This window comes from Caretta caretta, chromosome 7 (assembly GCF_965140235.1).
Source record: "Caretta caretta isolate rCarCar2 chromosome 7, rCarCar1.hap1, whole genome shotgun sequence".
NCBI lineage: Eukaryota > Metazoa > Chordata > Testudines > Cheloniidae > Caretta > Caretta caretta.
The window spans coordinates 31666397-31684426 of NC_134212.1; the positions used below are offsets into that span (position 1 = coordinate 31666397).

Sequence of the window (18030 nt, forward strand, 5' to 3'; positions counted from 1 at the left end):
GGGCCAGTACTGCTGCACCTAGAAGCCCCACTATGCTAGCAGCTTACAGACAGAAGGTCCAATCCTCAGGAGAGGATGAGTCCTCTGCCCGGGACTCCTCTCAGATGATAGGGAAGGTGCTATTTTGATAGTGGGGTTTTTAGAGAAGTGTGAAGGGGACTCACTTTGCAATAATCGACTTAGTCTGGTCCCGGGCGATTCCAACGTAGTGATCGATCTGCGTCTAAGGAAGAACCAATGGGTTAGGACAGCTGGAAGGGGTAGTAGTAGACAGACAGCAGTAGTGCTTCCCTTCATAGTTCTCTGAATGGCTGCCTCAGTTTACCTTTTAAGGCCAGATGGGGCCATTACAATCAACCTGAACTCTGTAACATAGCTACCAACTTAGCATAACAAACTTTAGCTAGGACCATGGAGACTCCTGATATGTCTGCATTTCTCTTCTAACAGAGCTACTGCCTTAAATTCACATGCATCACATGGAATTCTGACAAAGTCCATTGCAGGGTATTTTTACAGTGTTTGGAGGAGGATCCAGTGCCTCAGGCATCTGCTAGCTAAACAAGCTGCTAAACGATGCGTGTGGCTGGAGATTGTGATGACTCACCTTATATTTCTCATAGACAACTGGAATACCGAAAATCAGCAATTCTCCTGCAAGAGACAGACAGGTCACTGGGAAGACAATAGCTCTTTATACTCTAGCTGCCCATGGAAACATACTGCCTTGTGTAAGGTGCAGCACTGTTGGTTCCAGAGAATTACTGCAATGCAGTCAGCATCAGAACAGGGTTCTATCTATGGTATTTATATGCCCTTTTTACTTCAGCCCCTCACCATCTCTAATCGATCTATCCTCCCAGCACCCCTGAGGCAAGGTAGTGCTGTTTATCCCCATTTTACAAATGGGTAAAAGACACAGAGACCAAGTGACTTGCCCAAGGTCACACAGGATATCTGTGCCAGAGCAGGGAATTGAACCTGGTTCTCCTAGGTTCCAACCCAGTGTGCCAACCACTTGGCCATCCTTTTGGCTCCTTAATACCCATTAGTTAATGTTGAGGGGTGCTCAGCAACCCCATAGCAGAGTAGAACCCTGGTCTCCTAACTGCGAGTCCCTGCCCCTAAGAGAACTAAGGGATTAAACAGAGGTTCATTGGTTAGGGATGGACAAACTAGAAGCTGATGCAATGGCTCCCAATGCCTAGTCTTTGAGGTCCATGTTAGACCCAGAAAATGCCCCCAGTGCACAGAGGACCATTGCCTTCTTGAACTGTGGCCGCTCTCTTACCAAGAATGAGGAGGGTGATCCCATTGAACACAGCCCCGACGTACGTCATCAGCCACATGACAACTGCCAGCTGTGAAGAGAACAGTGGAGTTCTGTTAACGGGACACAGCCATGCTGCTCAGCAGCGCTGACCTGCCTCCATGCAGGCTAGATCGGTGCCACGTTAAAGCACCAGTTGCTGTATGCTGATCTGGGCACCTTGGCATCGAGTTTTGTTTTATTAGAAAGGTCACAGCAACACTTGGATTCTAAACTCTTTGGGGCAGGGAATGTTTGTTGTGTGTGTACAGCACCTAGCACAAAGCCTGGCCCATGACTGGGGCTCCTTGGCGCTGTAATACAAATTCCTAATATTATTTCACCAACTATCTTCCTCAGGCAATGACCTGTCCCACTGATCTCTGGTTCATCTGTTTGCGGCGCTATTTTCCCACTTCAGATCTGTCCAGAATTTAGCTTGGGCTACAGAGCTCTAAGGAAAGTACCCTCTCTAAGGAAGATTCCCAAAGGCAGGTATCATCAGAGCCAGGCTTCCCTCCTGAAGAGTCACTGCCCAACAATACCCTCTGCCACTAGGGAACCCCCCCCCCACTAACCTTCAGGGAATCCACCAGGTCCTCTACCAGGAAGAGGCGGATGATGAGTTTGAGAGCTCGGTTGACGTGCACCATTGCATCATTCACGTAGTTATGGAAGGCCTCTGAAGAGAGCGTGATATCTAGGTCCAGGTAGGCTCTGGAAGAACAAGAGAATTGCACCCAATGAGAGACGTCAGCCCTGTGCTATCAGTATGACTCTCCCCCCGCCCTCAGTGCCAAATCATGCGCAGAGGTAGAGGAGTGTGCTATTGCTTATGGGCTAATGAATCCTTTAGCTCAGGCAGTACAGCCCCATCCTTTTAGATTCAGGGATCTCAAGTTTAAACCTCACAGATGATATGTCCAGGGCATTGTTACTCAGAGAGGACTAACAAGGTAAGAAGCCCCAATGGACTAGCTCCTTCCAATGCCTTCCATGAGGAGCAGAGAACAACACTGAGCAGGGCCCACAGCCAGGAGGAAAGGGAAAATTCTTTGGGATTTGACCCTGGAAGTTCAAACCCGGTACATTTGCTACGAGAACCAGATAGGGTGAAAGAAAGGGCAGTGGTGGGGAACTGGGACAGCACCATCCTGAGTGATAACTGAGGGAAGGAGAGGTCTTCAAACACATTTACACTTGCTTTGGAAGCGCCTGCCACATTTGAAGTGCCATCAGCAGGATTAGTGTGGAAGAACATCCCAGTACGGTGAATCTCCAGAATTGTGTGGCTCTAATCCAGTTAGTTCTTCCCTGGAGGATGTGGACATTCGCATTGTTTATGCACAGACCCCTTCACTGTGGCCTTGACATGAATATTGATGTTGAGAGGTATTTGTGAGAGAGGAGATCACAAATTGTCCACTCTGGGGCAAGGGCAGTCATGTAATGTTTGTACAGCACCTAGAAGAAGGGGGCCCAGCCTAGCCGGAGTGTCTAAGTACCACAATGATATAAAACGGATAATATGGACACCACCACTGTTTGGGTTCTAAAGCCACAGGTTCCACCAATTACTTTGGGAATCTTCTCTGCTGCAACCACTGGCAAAATAAGGGCTTGTCTACATGGGGAACTACTCCTGATTAGCTACCTGCATGGATGCTCTGATTCTGGAATAAAAGCACTTTACTCCAAATTATCTTAATCCACTTCCAAAATTCCAAATTAACTGTTCCTAATCTGCTTCAAATTCACATCCAATTTTATTTCAGATTAATTTTCAGGATTAGATAAACCCTAAGACATTTGCCTGATTATGGTAGCCACAAGAGACTGCAAGTCAGGATTGTGACCCCACTATAAATACACATTACAAGGCAGTCCCTGCCCCAACAAGTTTACGTTTAAGTAGTTTTGTTGCCCCCATTAAAGCTTGCTGTGTGTATAACAATCAGGATGCTGCTAGAAGCCCTTACTCCAGCAGGGGGCACAGATAGCTAGTATCACAAAGTCACTCCATTATGTGCAATGGTTCCGGTGGGGTGGGATGGTACCTAGCTCATGAACTGCAGAGCAGTCGCTCTCCTGGCACAGGATACAGATTAACCAGAAGAACAGAAGGGAACATGATATTGTGTGACCTATCTTGCTCCTATTTCCACTATACCAGTGCTACGACATGCTAAAGAGCTCAGGGCAAGTCATTCCAGTTAGCTATGTAACTGGAAGGGCAATCCAACGGCCACACCTCTAAGAATAAAAGATTGGCTTACTTGAATGGATGTCCCTCTTCAGACTTCTGTACGGCCTGGATGACAGACTTGTAGACTCTAAAGCTGATGGTGACTGACAGCAGCGCCAGGATGAGGTAAGAAACCACGCTGATGACGCTGAAGGCGGCCAGAGACAGCAGCATAATCAGTGACGTGCCAAAGACAAAGCCTGTCTTCTTCACATCCCGCCAGAAGATCAGATCATGCACTGCCAAGGAAAGGGACAAAACAAGGGGACGTTATGGAGGCAGGGGTAACAGAGCAGTGGAGAGTGCTGGACTGTGGGGGATCCAGCACAGGCCCTTGTTAAGTAATCCTCACTCTGATGTAGCTTTACTGGCCTATTGCATAGGTTCCCTTGCACTATACACTATGGACAACAGGGCCAGAGGCCCAATCATAGTCATTAATGTTACATATCTGCAAATGCATTCAACAGGTGTATGCTTCTTTAAGGAAGCCAAGAAGGAAAATCCTTTCAACTAGTGTTTTTTTAGCACCAGGTAATCAGTCTCAATACAACATATCTCACAGAACACAGGGGATGGGCTCAAAGCCAGACAAGTGGAAACAAACCCAAAGCAGAATTCTCTTAGCTTTCAAATACTCAGCCCCACTGGAGAGAAGCAAGCATGAGCCTTGCTTCACACCCAGGAAGTGGTGATGTTAAGCAGTTTGTGTGAAGTCACTCTGCAATATTAGCAGCACAACTGGGAACCTCCCATCCTCTGCTCCTGCTAGGCAGCGTTACCCTGTCAGAGAAGTGGGACTGTCCAGAGTAAGCTGTCATGAGACGCAGTCTGAGCAGGAAAATGCCTGCTTGTCAGTCACAGTGACGGATTAAAATCAAGTCTTTAAAAACAGCATGTAAGTTTGCATGGAGAGCATTTCCTTTATCACTGAAGATTTGTGTCTGAGTAAGGGCCGCTCCCTTCCATCACATCCATTTCTTCAAAGCCTGAATGTGCCAAGAAGTCAGCCCTGTGCCTCAAAGGCCCTGGAATGGTTGGGATATTGCAACACAGCATTCTGATTTTGCTGGAGGGTTAAAGAGCAAGGCCATGCAGTGATGCACCAAGAAATATGATGGAGGGGGTCACCCGAATGGAGGAAGGCTAGCAGTCAAGGACACTGACTGTAAAATGAGAGGAGCCTGTTTAGTGCTGAGCAAGTCTTAGCAAAAGCGACACACAGAGCAGAACTGAGTGAGCCGAGCTCCAGAGACTGGAAACACAGCTGCAGTAGCTTCAAAATGTCCATTAGCTAGGATGAAGTCATCACAGTCCACCTACTACACTACCTACCTCCCTCCCCCCGGTCTCATTTTCAGTGCAATCCATTGTATGTTTACCCCAGGGGGACTGAAGACGAGTAACACTGGTCTTTCCCCAAAGCTCACACACCAGGTTAAATCACACCTACGCAGCCTTCTCATAGTACCCAGCCACCACACGCTGGTGTTGGAAGCATCAGCCCCTACCCATCACCAAATCCACAGCGGGGTCTGCGGTGCGTACACAGCGCCCACTGCTGTGGTATTGAAGTACTGATAACATGGGTGACATGTTCCACTTACAATGCAACAGCATCATCTGCAACTATCTTTGGACTAACTTCTGCACCACAAATTGCTCTCTAAAGCTCTACTTTACAAATAAGCTCACTTCTTTAACAGCTGCTTAGAACTGCAATTAGGGAACCTGGTCCAAGCCCAGGGTTTAATCTCAGTTCAGAATAAGGCAGATCCCTTTATGTATTCCCTAGATTCGAAGGGCTCTGTTTTTCCAACCCTCGTAAATAATGTCACCAGACAGGAGAGGCACGATTTGGGTGTTAATTCCTTTGCCTGCAGTATCCTGCTTCCGCTAGAAGAGGGAGCCATTGTCATTAATGGCAGCCTGAGGACTGAAAAAACACTAAGCTGAAGAAGGATTTGCAGCAGTCCCCAACTGGTTTTCCCCTGCTGTTTATTCTACTAGAGACTGGCTGCTGGGGGGTGTGTGTGGGGGGTGTGTGGAAGGGGGGAGTAGTGTAGAAGAAAATTGGGCAGCCAGTCAACCAGCACCACTCCCAGTAATACTGGCCCTAATCCATGCTCCCAGCTCAAACTCTGCAAGAAAGTGATTCAAGTCTACTCCAGGCAGAACAAAAAGAAAAGGAGGAATTTCCAGGGTTTACCCCATGTTTTTCATTGCTGCTTTAGAGAAGTTTAAGGGTTTGGTGAAGCCTCAACTTTGAGGGGGAAGGTTTTTTGTTTTGTTTAAATATCCAGAGCTGAACCCCGCTAGTGCGGCAGCTTATTTAAAAACAGACCTAGCAGTGTAGTGTGTGGGGCAGTGTGGTTAAAAAACAAAACAAAACAAAAAACCCCCAAACTCTCCCTTCTGGCCATCTTGAGATTGAAACCGAGCAGACAGCTAGCCGTCTGGTTGTTTTGGAAAAGGATAAAGGGTGTCCATTTTCTCAAGTTCCTCTCCCAGGCAGTTTCTGCACCAGCAGCTTGGCATAATTGGTTTTCAGTAACTGTCAGAGCAGCCAGAAGGGAAGCGTGGTAGGAGAGGAAGTGAGAACAATCTAAGATCTCTAGGTTTGAATTATAATGCTGCTGAAGGCAGATTACAGGCTGCGGCAGATTTAGTAATTTTATTTTTACGTTGTGCAAGCATTAAGGAAAAAGAGCCAGGGCTGATGGATGAATTGCGATGAACATGGGAAGTGCAATAACTCAGATCAGAGGTTAAGGAAACATTCCAGAATCTCTAACAGACTTTGGCTCCATCTGATTGCGCTATCTTTGCTTGCCTATTTACAATCCCCAGCCTCCTGCTGGTCTGAGGATCATAGGCTGGAATCAGCTGCACCTTCATGTGTGTACAGTATTCTAGCTTGAATTCTTGTAGCCAAGCAAAATATGAATGCGGTGGGTTGGAAGGGAGGAGGCATATTAGGAGCCTGAATTCCTTTAGCATGCAGCAAGGACGCTATATCCACTATGAGCACAGGACCAACTGCTCAGGTTGTGAAGGCAGATGCTTCAATCCCCTTTGGTTCAAAACAAAGCCCTTTCCACTCGAATTAAGCTCCTACACTGCACAGGAACCAAAAGAAGTTAATGGAGTCTGCTTCGTTCTTTAAAATTCGTCCCCAGCCAGATCCAGAGCCCTCAGAAGAGGACAGAGGAGGCATTTACAAAGCAGCACAAGGCTGTTACTGTGAGAGACAGGAGAGGCGCTCTCTGAGCTACGAAGGAGCCTGGCAACTGGCCAAAGATAAATTTATAAAAAACTCTTTTCAAATGGGTCGCTCTCTCCTGACCTGCAGAAAAATAGTTTATCCATAAAGGGATGCCTGACTGTCAATCTCACATGTAACAATGCAGAAGGGAATCACTTCTGCCAGCCAAATTGCTGGAGAGAGCGAAAGCCAAGAACCACAGTTTGTCTGCACTGTATTAGACCAAACTAGAACAAAGGAGAACAAAGCCAGCCTCCCATGGAACGGGCAGGAAGAAATACACCGAGGGGGTGTAACTGCCTTGGTCACATTCTCATCACAGAGAATTTTGGTTGGCGATTCCTAGGCCATCTCTGTTATGCCGGAATTAGAATCCAAGCATCTCTCAAACATACATGTGTTTTTAGCCCAGTATCCAAGGATAAAGCTCTCCGCACAACAGCCATACGAGGTACCTGGATCTCTTATGTCAACAAAACTGCATCATACCTCACTTCTGTGAAGGCTGGCTGCACTTGATGAAAGCAATGCCTATGGGCGAAGTGTGGACTAGTATTTACACAACAGCATCTTTTTGTTTCCTGCCCACACCTCAGGTGAGTATGTTTGTCAAACTAAACTCAACTTCCACTTGGCTTTCCTCTGTTACTTAAGCTTTCCTCACTTCCCTAGAAAACTGTGGGATTCCTGACCTTGCATTTGTGAACATAAGATCAATGACGAGATGGAAATCACTCAGGTCATTTAAAACCCCACAGAAATGTATTCTTGCATGAACATTCCTACACTGGCAGTCTTATCTCCAGTTCCTATGAAAATATACCCCTCTGTGGGCTGAATAGAAGATTTAAGAGATTCACAGGAACCGGATATGGAAGGGTCTCATCTCCCTGGCAGTGCAGGATGCAGATTTGCTCATTACAATGTATTGTCTAATGCCCAGGACAAGCAATGTGTCTTCCACTGCTTCCCTTGAAACTTATTTCTCTCCGTTAGCCTCCCAAATAACTGAACTGTCCTTGGTGTTTACACCCTTTCCCAACTCATACTGTCCCCTCCCAGGACTTCCATTGAATCTCAAGGAAGGACATATGGTAGCTTAACATTTTTGAAAACATGACCCTAAAGGAAGATTACACATCCTGGGCCCCACCTCCAGTCGACTCAACCACGCTCTCGGCTTGCCAGTATTTAATTGTTCCTTGCATTCAGCCAGCATCTGAACACCAAAACAGGGACTGGTCACACTGATGCTCCAAAGACAGAAGCAATTTCATTCAGTGCAGTTCAACAACTGTTCAGAACAGACTCTGGCCCCTCACATTAATGGGAATGTTACTTGTGTCACCAGTGCCATTCCATTCACTTGAATGGACACTAACTGAACCCACCTATAATCTGTGCATAAATTTCTTCCCAATACCCCTGTTATTTTATGTCCATACACTAGATAGTGGGCTTTGAAAACCAGATTGAAATTTATCTTCCCAGCATAACCACACTGGAACTGTGAACAGAGTTTCTATTCAGGCCTCTTTCCAATACATACTTCCCTGCCAAGCCAAGCCTTTATCTTCTGTTAAGAAATTTTCACAATAATCTCTTATAAAATAATCGGTGCTTGTGTTTGCAGACATTTCGAAAACGAACCACATGATGCAAAAGCCTCAGGGGCTTCACATTATTAAAAGAACTGTTTGTGGCCCTGAGTATTTGCTATTCTAGTGGGCCATCTGATTTGTGTGTAATATGGATTAACACAGAAATACTAGTGGAATGGACATTGGTGGGTCTTTTATTCCCAACCTCCTATGCCCCAAATTATTCCCCAAGCAGAGTTCTGACCTCAAGACTCCAGGCAATCCACTTGGGACATTGTTATTGGTGATTTTACATGGAAGGCATTCAGAAAATAAAGAAATGGGTAGCAGTAGATTCAGATTATAGAGCCAGAAGGGAACACCGGGATCTAGTCTGATCTCTTGTATAACGCAGGCCCACAGGACTGCCCTGAATTAATTCCCCTTTGCTCTGATTCAAACCTTTCAGAAAAACATCCAGTGTGGATTTAAAAATCCACCATAGCCCTTGGTAAATTGTTCCAATGGTTAATTCCTTATTTCCAGGCTGAATTTGTCTAACATCAGTTTCCAGCCATTAGATCTGGTCAGACCTTTGTCTGCTCAACTGAAAGGCCCTCTATTGTCAAATTTCTGTTCTCTGTGTAGACTCATCAAGACACTGCTTAACCTTTGCTTTGTTAAACTAAACAGATAGAGCTGCTTGAGTCTCTCACTGTAAGGCATGTTTTCAAATAATTTACAACTACAAGACAGACAGACTTCAGCAAGCAAACAGCTCTGTTTGGAGAATGGTAGAAAGCACATGGACATTCATGAAGAAAAGTTCTCAAGGAAGGAGGAAAACATGATTAAAACCACCCAGAACCCGAGATGTGCTCTTATACCCACAATGCAAGTTAGCTGGTTTCCTTTGTAAACCTAGATTTCTAAGGGTATTAACAAGGTGAGTGTCTGAGAAGCAAATAAGGACAAGAGACTGGTATTGTATTTCCAATATAAAATGTTTACCTGAAAACCCAGTCAGTAGCCTCACTAGGGCATGTTCTACTGGAGATCCAGCCACACTATCCCAGACAGCTTCTTTGGGGATTTCACCATCAGTACTAATGTGAGCTGTGGTAGGGGCAGGCTTCATATCTGTTTGCTGATGGATGCAGAGAGGTCTCTTCTCCAAGGCAGATTTCTGAGCAGGTGCTGAGATGTCATGGTCCTGTGCTGTTCTTTCCCCTCCCGGTGGGGAGATTTTACTTTGTGTTGGAGTCTGCTTCTCATCCAGTTTTCCACCTAGTTCTTTGAGGGCCTTAATTGTCAGCTGCTCCTGCTCAAAGTCTTGAGCTACCATGGGAGATCTTTGAGAGAACAAAGGTTTCTGGAAGCTGCCCTTGTCATCAGTGATGCTTTGCACAACATAATCACCATCCACTTTCACATCTGACCTATTTGCCTCTTCTTTACAAAGAGATCTTCCTGGAGGAGTGGTTTTCAGAGCTGCAGTTTCAGCCTCTGAGAAGGTTTCTGTCAGGTCCTCCAGAGACTCATTACCCTTGGACTTCAAGCATTCCCGCATGAAATCCACAAAGTTCTCCCCACGTAAGGCATCTGGATGCTCTTGTTCTTCCAAATTACCCAAGGGCAGAGAGAGGGGGACTCTCTCCTTTGGCATGTTTCTAAGATCCTTCAGTGGAGCTGCTGTTGGAGAAATGCTGAGATTTTCACCAGTGTTGAGTGGTTTTCCAAGGAGACCTGGATCCCAGCTGCTTGAATGCTGCATATTTATAGACGTCAAGTCCAGAGTGGACGACTTAGGATGCTTTGCTTCAGCAACTGGACTCCCTCCAACAATGTCTGGATGTGCTTCTATAGTTTCAAACTCATCCGTGAACCCCTGATTATCTTCTGGTGTCTTAGAGGGTGAATGACTGTCTCTGCTGTGTTTGTGCAGCTTGTTAGGTGCCTCTTCATTATCTGCAATTATCCAGTCTCCTGTTTTGCCAGCAGTAACTGGAGCTAAGGTCAGCTTCTCCACTGGTGCCACGCCGCTATCTGTGGGTTGAAGGACAAGCTTCTCATTTCCATAGGCCAAATCTACGGGCACATCCTCTATCACTGTGTCATCAGATTCGCCAGAGCTGTCTGCATCTGTGATTTCAGCCAGGCCAGAACTTGGCCAGCTCCCATCAGCCTTCAGTTCAACTGCAGCCGGTGAAGCAGTCTTCATTTTAACAGCTTCTTTGTCCAGAGGAACATGTTTCTCAAATCGAGGCTCTGCTAAGTCTGTATATGCTCTATCTTTCTGCTGGACACTGACAGCGACAGGATGAGGGGAGGGTGCTTTGCATGCTTCTGTCCTGTTGCCTGCTGGCTGCGTAGGAGTGCTGCCAACCTCTTTGGAGGGCATTGCAGTTAGGTCTGAGGTTTCAGCGATCTTGTCAGAATGCTCTACTTTAGGAATCAAGTCCCAGTTCAACAGCTCATTTGTGAAGCTGTGCATCTCGCGTACACATTTGGACACTTCTTCCAATGCAGCTGTTGTACCTGAAGACTGGCGAGACAGCCCGGGTCCTGTTGGAATGCTGTTCCCGCTACGAGTTTTCACCTGGAACTCACAGACACGGTCTTCTGGGATATCCGTAAGAAGCTCTCTCTCACTGTGCATCACCCAGTTGCTACTGAGATCGCTGGAGTTGCTAATTAATGAATCCTTGTACTCTTTATCAAATGCTGCTTTGTCGATAATCACCTCAAATGGCGATTCGGGAGAGTCTTTTTCTATAGTGGTCTCTCCACCAGATGGAGTGGAAGACTGCGGATAGACACCTTTGATCAGCGATTGCTCAGCATCTTGCTTCTGGTCAATCAGGAAAGTAAATCTGGATTCACTGCCTGTAGTGACACTCTTGGTTTGGTCCATAAAATCTTGATCCTTACGTCTGCTTTGTTCAGCCTTACCATTTTCTGACAGGCAGATACTGGTGCCCTTCACATACGTTTGTTCTGGGGAACTAGTTGAAATCATCGGGCTGTAGGAATGAGGTTCTGCTCCAGTAGAAAATGGGGAGCTTTCCGACCCAGGGGACCCAATGGATGTTGCCTCTATTCCAGAATCGGCACTTGGCCCACGGAAGCTATCCATTCTTTTGTTGTCTACAGCAACCACCAGTTCTTCCACCTCATTTGAGGGAGGGGGCTTGCTGTCTATTTCTCTGCTGCTGTCTGCCCGAGCTGTCAAGCCAAGGGTTTGGTTTTCAGATCCCAGAATCCCTGAAGCTGCCTTATCAGAGAGAGGAGAAGCTGTCCTCTCTGAGGCCAGGATTTGAGAGAGGGAGAGATTCACAGAATGCAGTTACAAGTTAAAAGTCAAGCAGGCAACATGCTCTCTTGGGATCTAGGGGGGGAAAAAGACAAGACCCGAGACACCAGCCTTGGCAAACATGCAGGGAACTGCCAGCCATAGGACAGGAAAGCCACGTTACACAAGAGGTTGCAATTTACACCAATACTTTCCAAGCTGCCAGTTTACAGCTGTGATTTCATAGCACATGAAGGGGAGTGTTAAGGCCTGCAAAATTAAGTACGCAAAGCAGCGGTGGAGGAACTTATGCATGCTGAGCGGGTTAACAATAGCAATACAAAATAAGTGTCTGAACTTTTTGCTGCATGCTACTTAAGGCATTGATGGGACTGCAAAACAAATAGTACAGTTCCAATAAGAGCCTAAATTCACCATCACGCAAATTAAAGTGACTCCTGAAAAAAACTGAAAGCATCAGGACACCTGCACTGTAATGTCAATACTGTAGCTATTGCCTCTGAACTATTCACCTCAGTATATGGAAGGAGTGCGTTCTAGTTCGCTTTCTATGTGGAGTGGAAGGCAACTAGTCCTCCCTTGCTCCACTCAAGCATGTGGGTGGGGTTCTGCCCTGTTCTTGCAGCGGGGGGGGGGGGGGGGGGATGACGCAAGAACGTTAGTGGCAACATACCCTGCAGAGCTGGGATGGCAGTCCCATCCCAATAGTGTCTAGAAAGGCAGTCTGGTTATACCATCAACAGGTGGTGTCTCATCTAGCACTTGCAGTCTAGAGTGCGGGAGTTTATAGGGTGTGTCTCCTACCATCACTCAAGTCTCCTTGAGCTTTGTGTGTGCTGTGATAAAAGCTTCACCCAGTGTTATTGCAGATGCGCTCAGAGCAGTTTCTCTGATTGCACTGCCAACGGAACTAGTCTGGGCTACATGCAGTGTAGAGACACTCCCTCCAAACAGAATTACAATTGTGAAAGGAGCAGAGGTTGGGCCAATCCCTTTGCAGGTGGGAGAGAGTGCGCCTCAGGCACAATTTGGGTCTATGTGGCTGCAGTTCCTTAGCGATTCAGCCATGCCGATCAGCTTCTAAACAACTTCATACAAGATGAATCAGAGCAAGTGCCTGGGAAAATGTGTGCTGCATGCTTTGAAAAGCACAGCATAGAAGAAGGCTGCTCAATGCAGAACCGTTAGGATTTCACATGGAATGCTGTCCACTTTCTGATTAAGTTATTTACATTAAAACATGTTGCTGTTTCATACTGAACACAGATGTAACAAGGCATAAACCCTTGAGATCTGTCTTAACCTACATGCTAAGAGGACACCTGCGATGAAACTGACTACTTTCCTACCACCACCACAACAGGCTTCCCAACACAACACTTCAAAGAAGGGGTTTGGAAAAATAAATGGCCAATTTATTTTAATAGTTTAGCTCATACCTACATAACATTCATTTCTACTATCTGTTATATGATCTGTTGAGTCTGGAAAATGGTCACTTATACCCACTTCCCTCTCTGCTGAAAGATGCAAAAACATAGATTTTTTTTTAAAGCACACTATGTATATTTCTAGCTTGTCCAGGAACATCTGTCAGGATATTCTGAACGTCTAATCTGAGGTAAGTATGCTTTACACTGCTCCACACTCACAGTTCAGGCAATATACAGCTTCACACATGAAAGTTAGTCTCCAATATAGGGTTAACATTGCCAGCAGGATCACAAATGATGTAATGTATTTGGATACGGCCTGCTTGCTGTGCAGGCTCTGTGCAGCAGTAGATATTGACAGGGCTTGCTACAATTATATGAAAATATTACTAGCATCCTAAAAGGGAAAGGTTTTTTGTATGGTAAGTTATCTTCTAGCCCTCTGGGGCACCTGGCATTGCCCACTGTCAGACGGCAGGACAATGGGCTAGATGGACCTTTGGTCTGAGACAGTAAGGCCACTCTTATGTTCTTAGATGGCCAATAGGAAACATAGCTTCCCATGATTTCAAAGGGAGGTTTTGGAATCCCCATCAATGGAGGGTTATAAGAACAGGTTAGACAAACACCTGTCAGGGATGGTCTAGCTTTACTTGGTCCTCCCTTAGCGCAGCAGCTCAACTAAAGGATCACTTGAGGTCTCTTCCAACCCTACACTTCTATGACACAGAATACACCCAGTTCATTCCGTGTGGCACTCATGCACGTTCAAGGAATCCAAGCCTGAACAAGGAGGAGGGGGTCGGACAGAGCATGAGAGGATTTAAGGGCAGCTGCCCTGAAGTTTTAAGCTGCCTGTACATAGCGGTTCTGTCTAAACCAAGCTTACACTACAAGGAGTAGAAACTATTTTCCTGTGTGCCTGATTTTCAGAGCCTAATGCTCTTGAAGTCCAAATGAGAGCTTTTAACCTGGCAGAGGACTGTCACTGTGAATTTTGCTTAGTGTTCAAAATTTCTACCCATTTTCAGAAGGTGCCCCAAGACTTCTCACCACATGAGAAACACCTCAAGTGTTCAAAACCCAACTTTGAAATTATCTTCCTAACATTTCAGCTGGTAGACCCTCAACAGCCATTTTCCACAGTAGCCCTATAAACTTAATACCAACATTCAGGAAATGTCGTTCTGATGCTAGGAAGTTGTTACCTTAGAGTAGTAAAATGTGCTATGCAAGTTGGAAGAGTGACCACTACTACACAAAGCATCATCCAGGTATTTTCTGGATTCATCTGGAGGAAAACTGTACTCATTTTGAAGAAAAATTATGGTTTAAGTGAAATGAATTCCTAAGTTTACTAATGTAGGATGACAAAACTATGTGTAGATCACGAATGGCCCCTCTTTACAGGAGAGCACTGGCAAAACATGCAGCATGTTTCTCATACTTTTGAGTAACAAGTTCTTCCCAACTCTGCCTGCATTCTCCCACATGGGGACACACAAAACTGTTAGGACTTGAAGCAACAAGGTAAAGGATGACAGAATTCAGCCATGAAATTAAAGGTGCATCAGGACTTTTCTAGATTAAGAGTGTGTGGCAGTCACCCTTGCAACTGGAAGTCTTGGCCAAGATGTAACAGCTTTCGGAGGTACAGGGATGGAACGTTGTCCTTCCTAAGGCTAGAACTTGAGATATTAGACGGAGCTGGTATATTCTAATGCAGTGGTGCTCAACCCACGGCCCCCGGGCCACATGCGGCCCAATTAGCACACAACTGCAGCCCCGCAGTGTGCTAAAATAAACTGGGTCTTGGCTGCCCGGCCCCAGCTGCCTGGCCCTGCGTGGCGGGGTCTGGGTCCTGGCTGCCCAGGCCCAGGGGTTTGTTCTTGGCCCCACTCTGAGGGGTCTCTGGGCAGGAAGCACTGGGCTTAGGGGTCTGGGGCAGCCCACAACTGTAAATCTGTTGAGAACCATTGCATTAGAACAATGGTTTTTAACCTTTTTTCATTTGCGGACCACTAAAAAATTTCAAGTGGAGGTATGGACCCCTTTGGAAATCTTAGGCACAGTCCATGGACCCTCAGGGGGTCTGCTGACCACAGGCTGAAAGTCACTGTTCTAATGGATCTATAAAGGTTCATTTCATCAAAAGACAAGGCTCTACAATTAAAAGGTTCATCTGAAACACAGGCCTCCTATATGTGATTGACTTGTATTCTCCAAATCAGAGTATGCATAAAGAAAGACACTAGAATCACACTACAAAACCCATATTAAAGTCAGGAAACTTGGAGAGAGTGATCTTTTAGTTTCTAGGGGAAAACACTCAGATGTTTCTTATGGCTTGAGGGATAAGAGACTGAAGGAAAAAATATTCATAGAGTAAGGCCAGAAGGGAACATTAGATCATCAAAGTCTGACCTCTTGTGTATCACAGGCCAGAGAATTTCATCCAGTTTGCACTGAGCTCAAATGAGGCTCTGTCCCTGTTAACTGATGATGCATGAAGGTGGCATGAAAAGCTGCCTTTTAAAAAACTGTTTCCTTTTGCTTTTTTATTTCAAAATGGAGGATCAAGACATTTCTACCCAACTTCTCTATGGAAATATGAAAAATTGTTAGTATCTGTTTAAACTGCAATGGCAAGCACACACTTAGGGAATACTGATCTGATATGCAACTCCTCTGTTATAGCCATAGGACTGCCAAACTGGACGAGATCTGGGTCCCATCTAGATCAGTATCCAATCTCCAAGGGTCCAGATGCTTCAGAGGAAGATGCAAGAATCCCACAACAGGTTTCCTCATTTATAAAGTCGAAAAACAGGTCTAAGGTACTCAATTGCCCTCTCATCTCTTTAATATGAGCACTTCACAATTGTGAATATATTTATCTTCGCACCCCTTTGTGAGGTAGGGGAAATGTTCTTATCTTCATTGTACAGAGGGGAAATTGAAGCCTAGAGAGACTAAGTGTATGTCTACACTAGAAACACTACAGAGAGCACAGCTAAAACACTGTAGTGCAAACACTTAACTACAGTGATAGAAGGTCTTCCTCGACCTAGCACTGTTGACACTGGGGCTTAGGTCAGATTAACTAAGTGTCTCAGGGTTGTGATTTTTTCACATCCCTGAGCGAGGTAGCTAGGTCAGCCTAGCTTTCTAATGTAGACTAGACCTAAGTGACTTGCTCATGGTCACACAGGAAGTCTGTGGCAGAGCAGGAAATTAAATGTGGGTTTCCTGAGTCCCAGGCAAACTCCCTGACCTGACCACCCTTCCTCTTCAGGTTCAAAGCCATTTTAAGAAATCCTACAAAAGCTACCCTTAGAATGGGAGATATCTGTAGGAGCCTTGCTCAACTTACAGGTCAAATCAACTTGCTATGCACTCTTCCACATGATAGAATTCAGTGTTGAGGTCATTTCTCTTTCAGATTTGAGAGTTAGCTTATATTTGATTCTCCGTCCGAAGTGTTCTGCATCTTGCTGTCTATACCACTTGCTTAGTTGGTTTGCATAAATTCATAAGTAAAATTTGCTACTTCAAAGTCTAATGGTATGTTAGCTGATGGAAAAACATGAATTTACATCGGAGATCTGTAGCAAGCTAATTAAGTGGTGTAGCAACCACTACATACTTATTACTTTAATAGGGTAATAGACACTTGATTCCGAACCTTTAACAGCATGTGCATACACACAAACACGCACGCACCCCCTAAGTGATTAGCTTGAAAAAAATATTCAGGCTTTTTTTGCCACTGAACTAACGTGTGTTATTTCTAATCCAATCACATACAACAGACATGAAGATTGAAGCTAAAAACGTGCAAAGCAGTATCAGCACCTGACAGCCACAGCACCAAGATAGGAAGTTAGCCAGCAGACACTTTGCAGTCAAGCCAGGTTGCAAAGGACTTTAGTAACGGGGACAGAATAGAAAGAAAAATGTTTTTTAAAAGGCTGTAACCGGCTAACAACTTTGTTCCCACCGCTTGCCCCAAAGTTCTTCAGTATTGCAACTTCCTATTCCAGATGCCTGGAGTGTACTGTGTCAGCTGGGTGAATTGGTTAGACAGCCAAATAAAGAATGTGTTTCTGATACTGCATAGCAGGCTTTACCTTAGATTATCCTATTCATGTACGTCGGGAATCAGCTCTTTTCCTTAGCCCTTTTTGAAGGAGGGTCAGCTATGAAGTTTCTTAACCTTCTGGTCAGCTAAGGCATGACAATCTTTCATTCTACCCTGGAGTTCTGGCTGTCCCTTACATGCGGGGATCACAATTTATTCAAGTTCAACTGTGAAATCAGGGTTAAACTAGTAACTCTGGTGGCTCCAATAGACCCAACCTTTTGTTTATCAAGTTAAATGAACAGCACCTCCAACGACAGGCTGATACAAGCGCTAAGCTGATGCACTCATATCTTGTCTGAATACTTCTGGTGTTTCCAGCACCCGAAGTTTCCTAAATTTCAAAAGGTCTGTGCTGAAAAATTAGAATTGGTGGATGCAAGTTAAATCCATATAAGAACACTCCTAGATTACAGACTCTTTTGCTCCATTTGGTTTTTAAGAAATTGTACTGCTAAGGGATTGGATCTAGTTGAATTTGCCTATAACTATCATAGGTCTTGTCTTTACGGAAAACTTGTACCATTTTAACTATGCCGGGATAGTTAGAGCATTAAAACATCCCCTCCTCCCCCCACAAGTGCAGAGGCATTTATATCAGTATAAAGGTGCTTCCTGATAATATACTTATTTCTATTTAGGAAGGGAAATAAATTTTACTGGTATAAGACAGTTATACTAGTAAAAGGATGCATCATATACCAGGGGTTGTACTGGTATAACTGTGTCAGTTAACATCACAGC

At 45.2% G+C, this 18030-nt stretch overlaps 1 protein-coding gene across 7 annotated transcripts in view; it reads right to left on the reverse strand.

Annotated features, from left to right (window-relative positions):
- RTN3 (reticulon 3) overlaps nucleotides 1-18030 on the reverse strand; it is a 39621-nt gene that overhangs the window by 3541 nt on the left and 18050 nt on the right. For 4 of the 7 annotated variants that reach the window (XM_048857422.2, XM_048857421.2, XM_048857419.2 and 1 more), the window contains 5 exons: nucleotides 3586-3793; nucleotides 1888-2026; nucleotides 1292-1361; nucleotides 608-654; nucleotides 165-223 (listed from right to left, as the gene is read on the reverse strand). In XM_048857422.2, coding sequence (XP_048713379.1) covers nucleotides 165-223; nucleotides 608-654; nucleotides 1292-1361; nucleotides 1888-2026; nucleotides 3586-3793 — 523 coding nt within the window. Of the gene's footprint in view, nucleotides 1-164; nucleotides 224-607; nucleotides 655-1291; nucleotides 1362-1887; nucleotides 2027-3585; nucleotides 3794-9410; nucleotides 11703-18030 lie in introns of all 7 variants that reach the window. The other 3 variants (XM_048857417.2, XM_048857416.2, XM_048857415.2) reach the window with 1 other exon arrangement.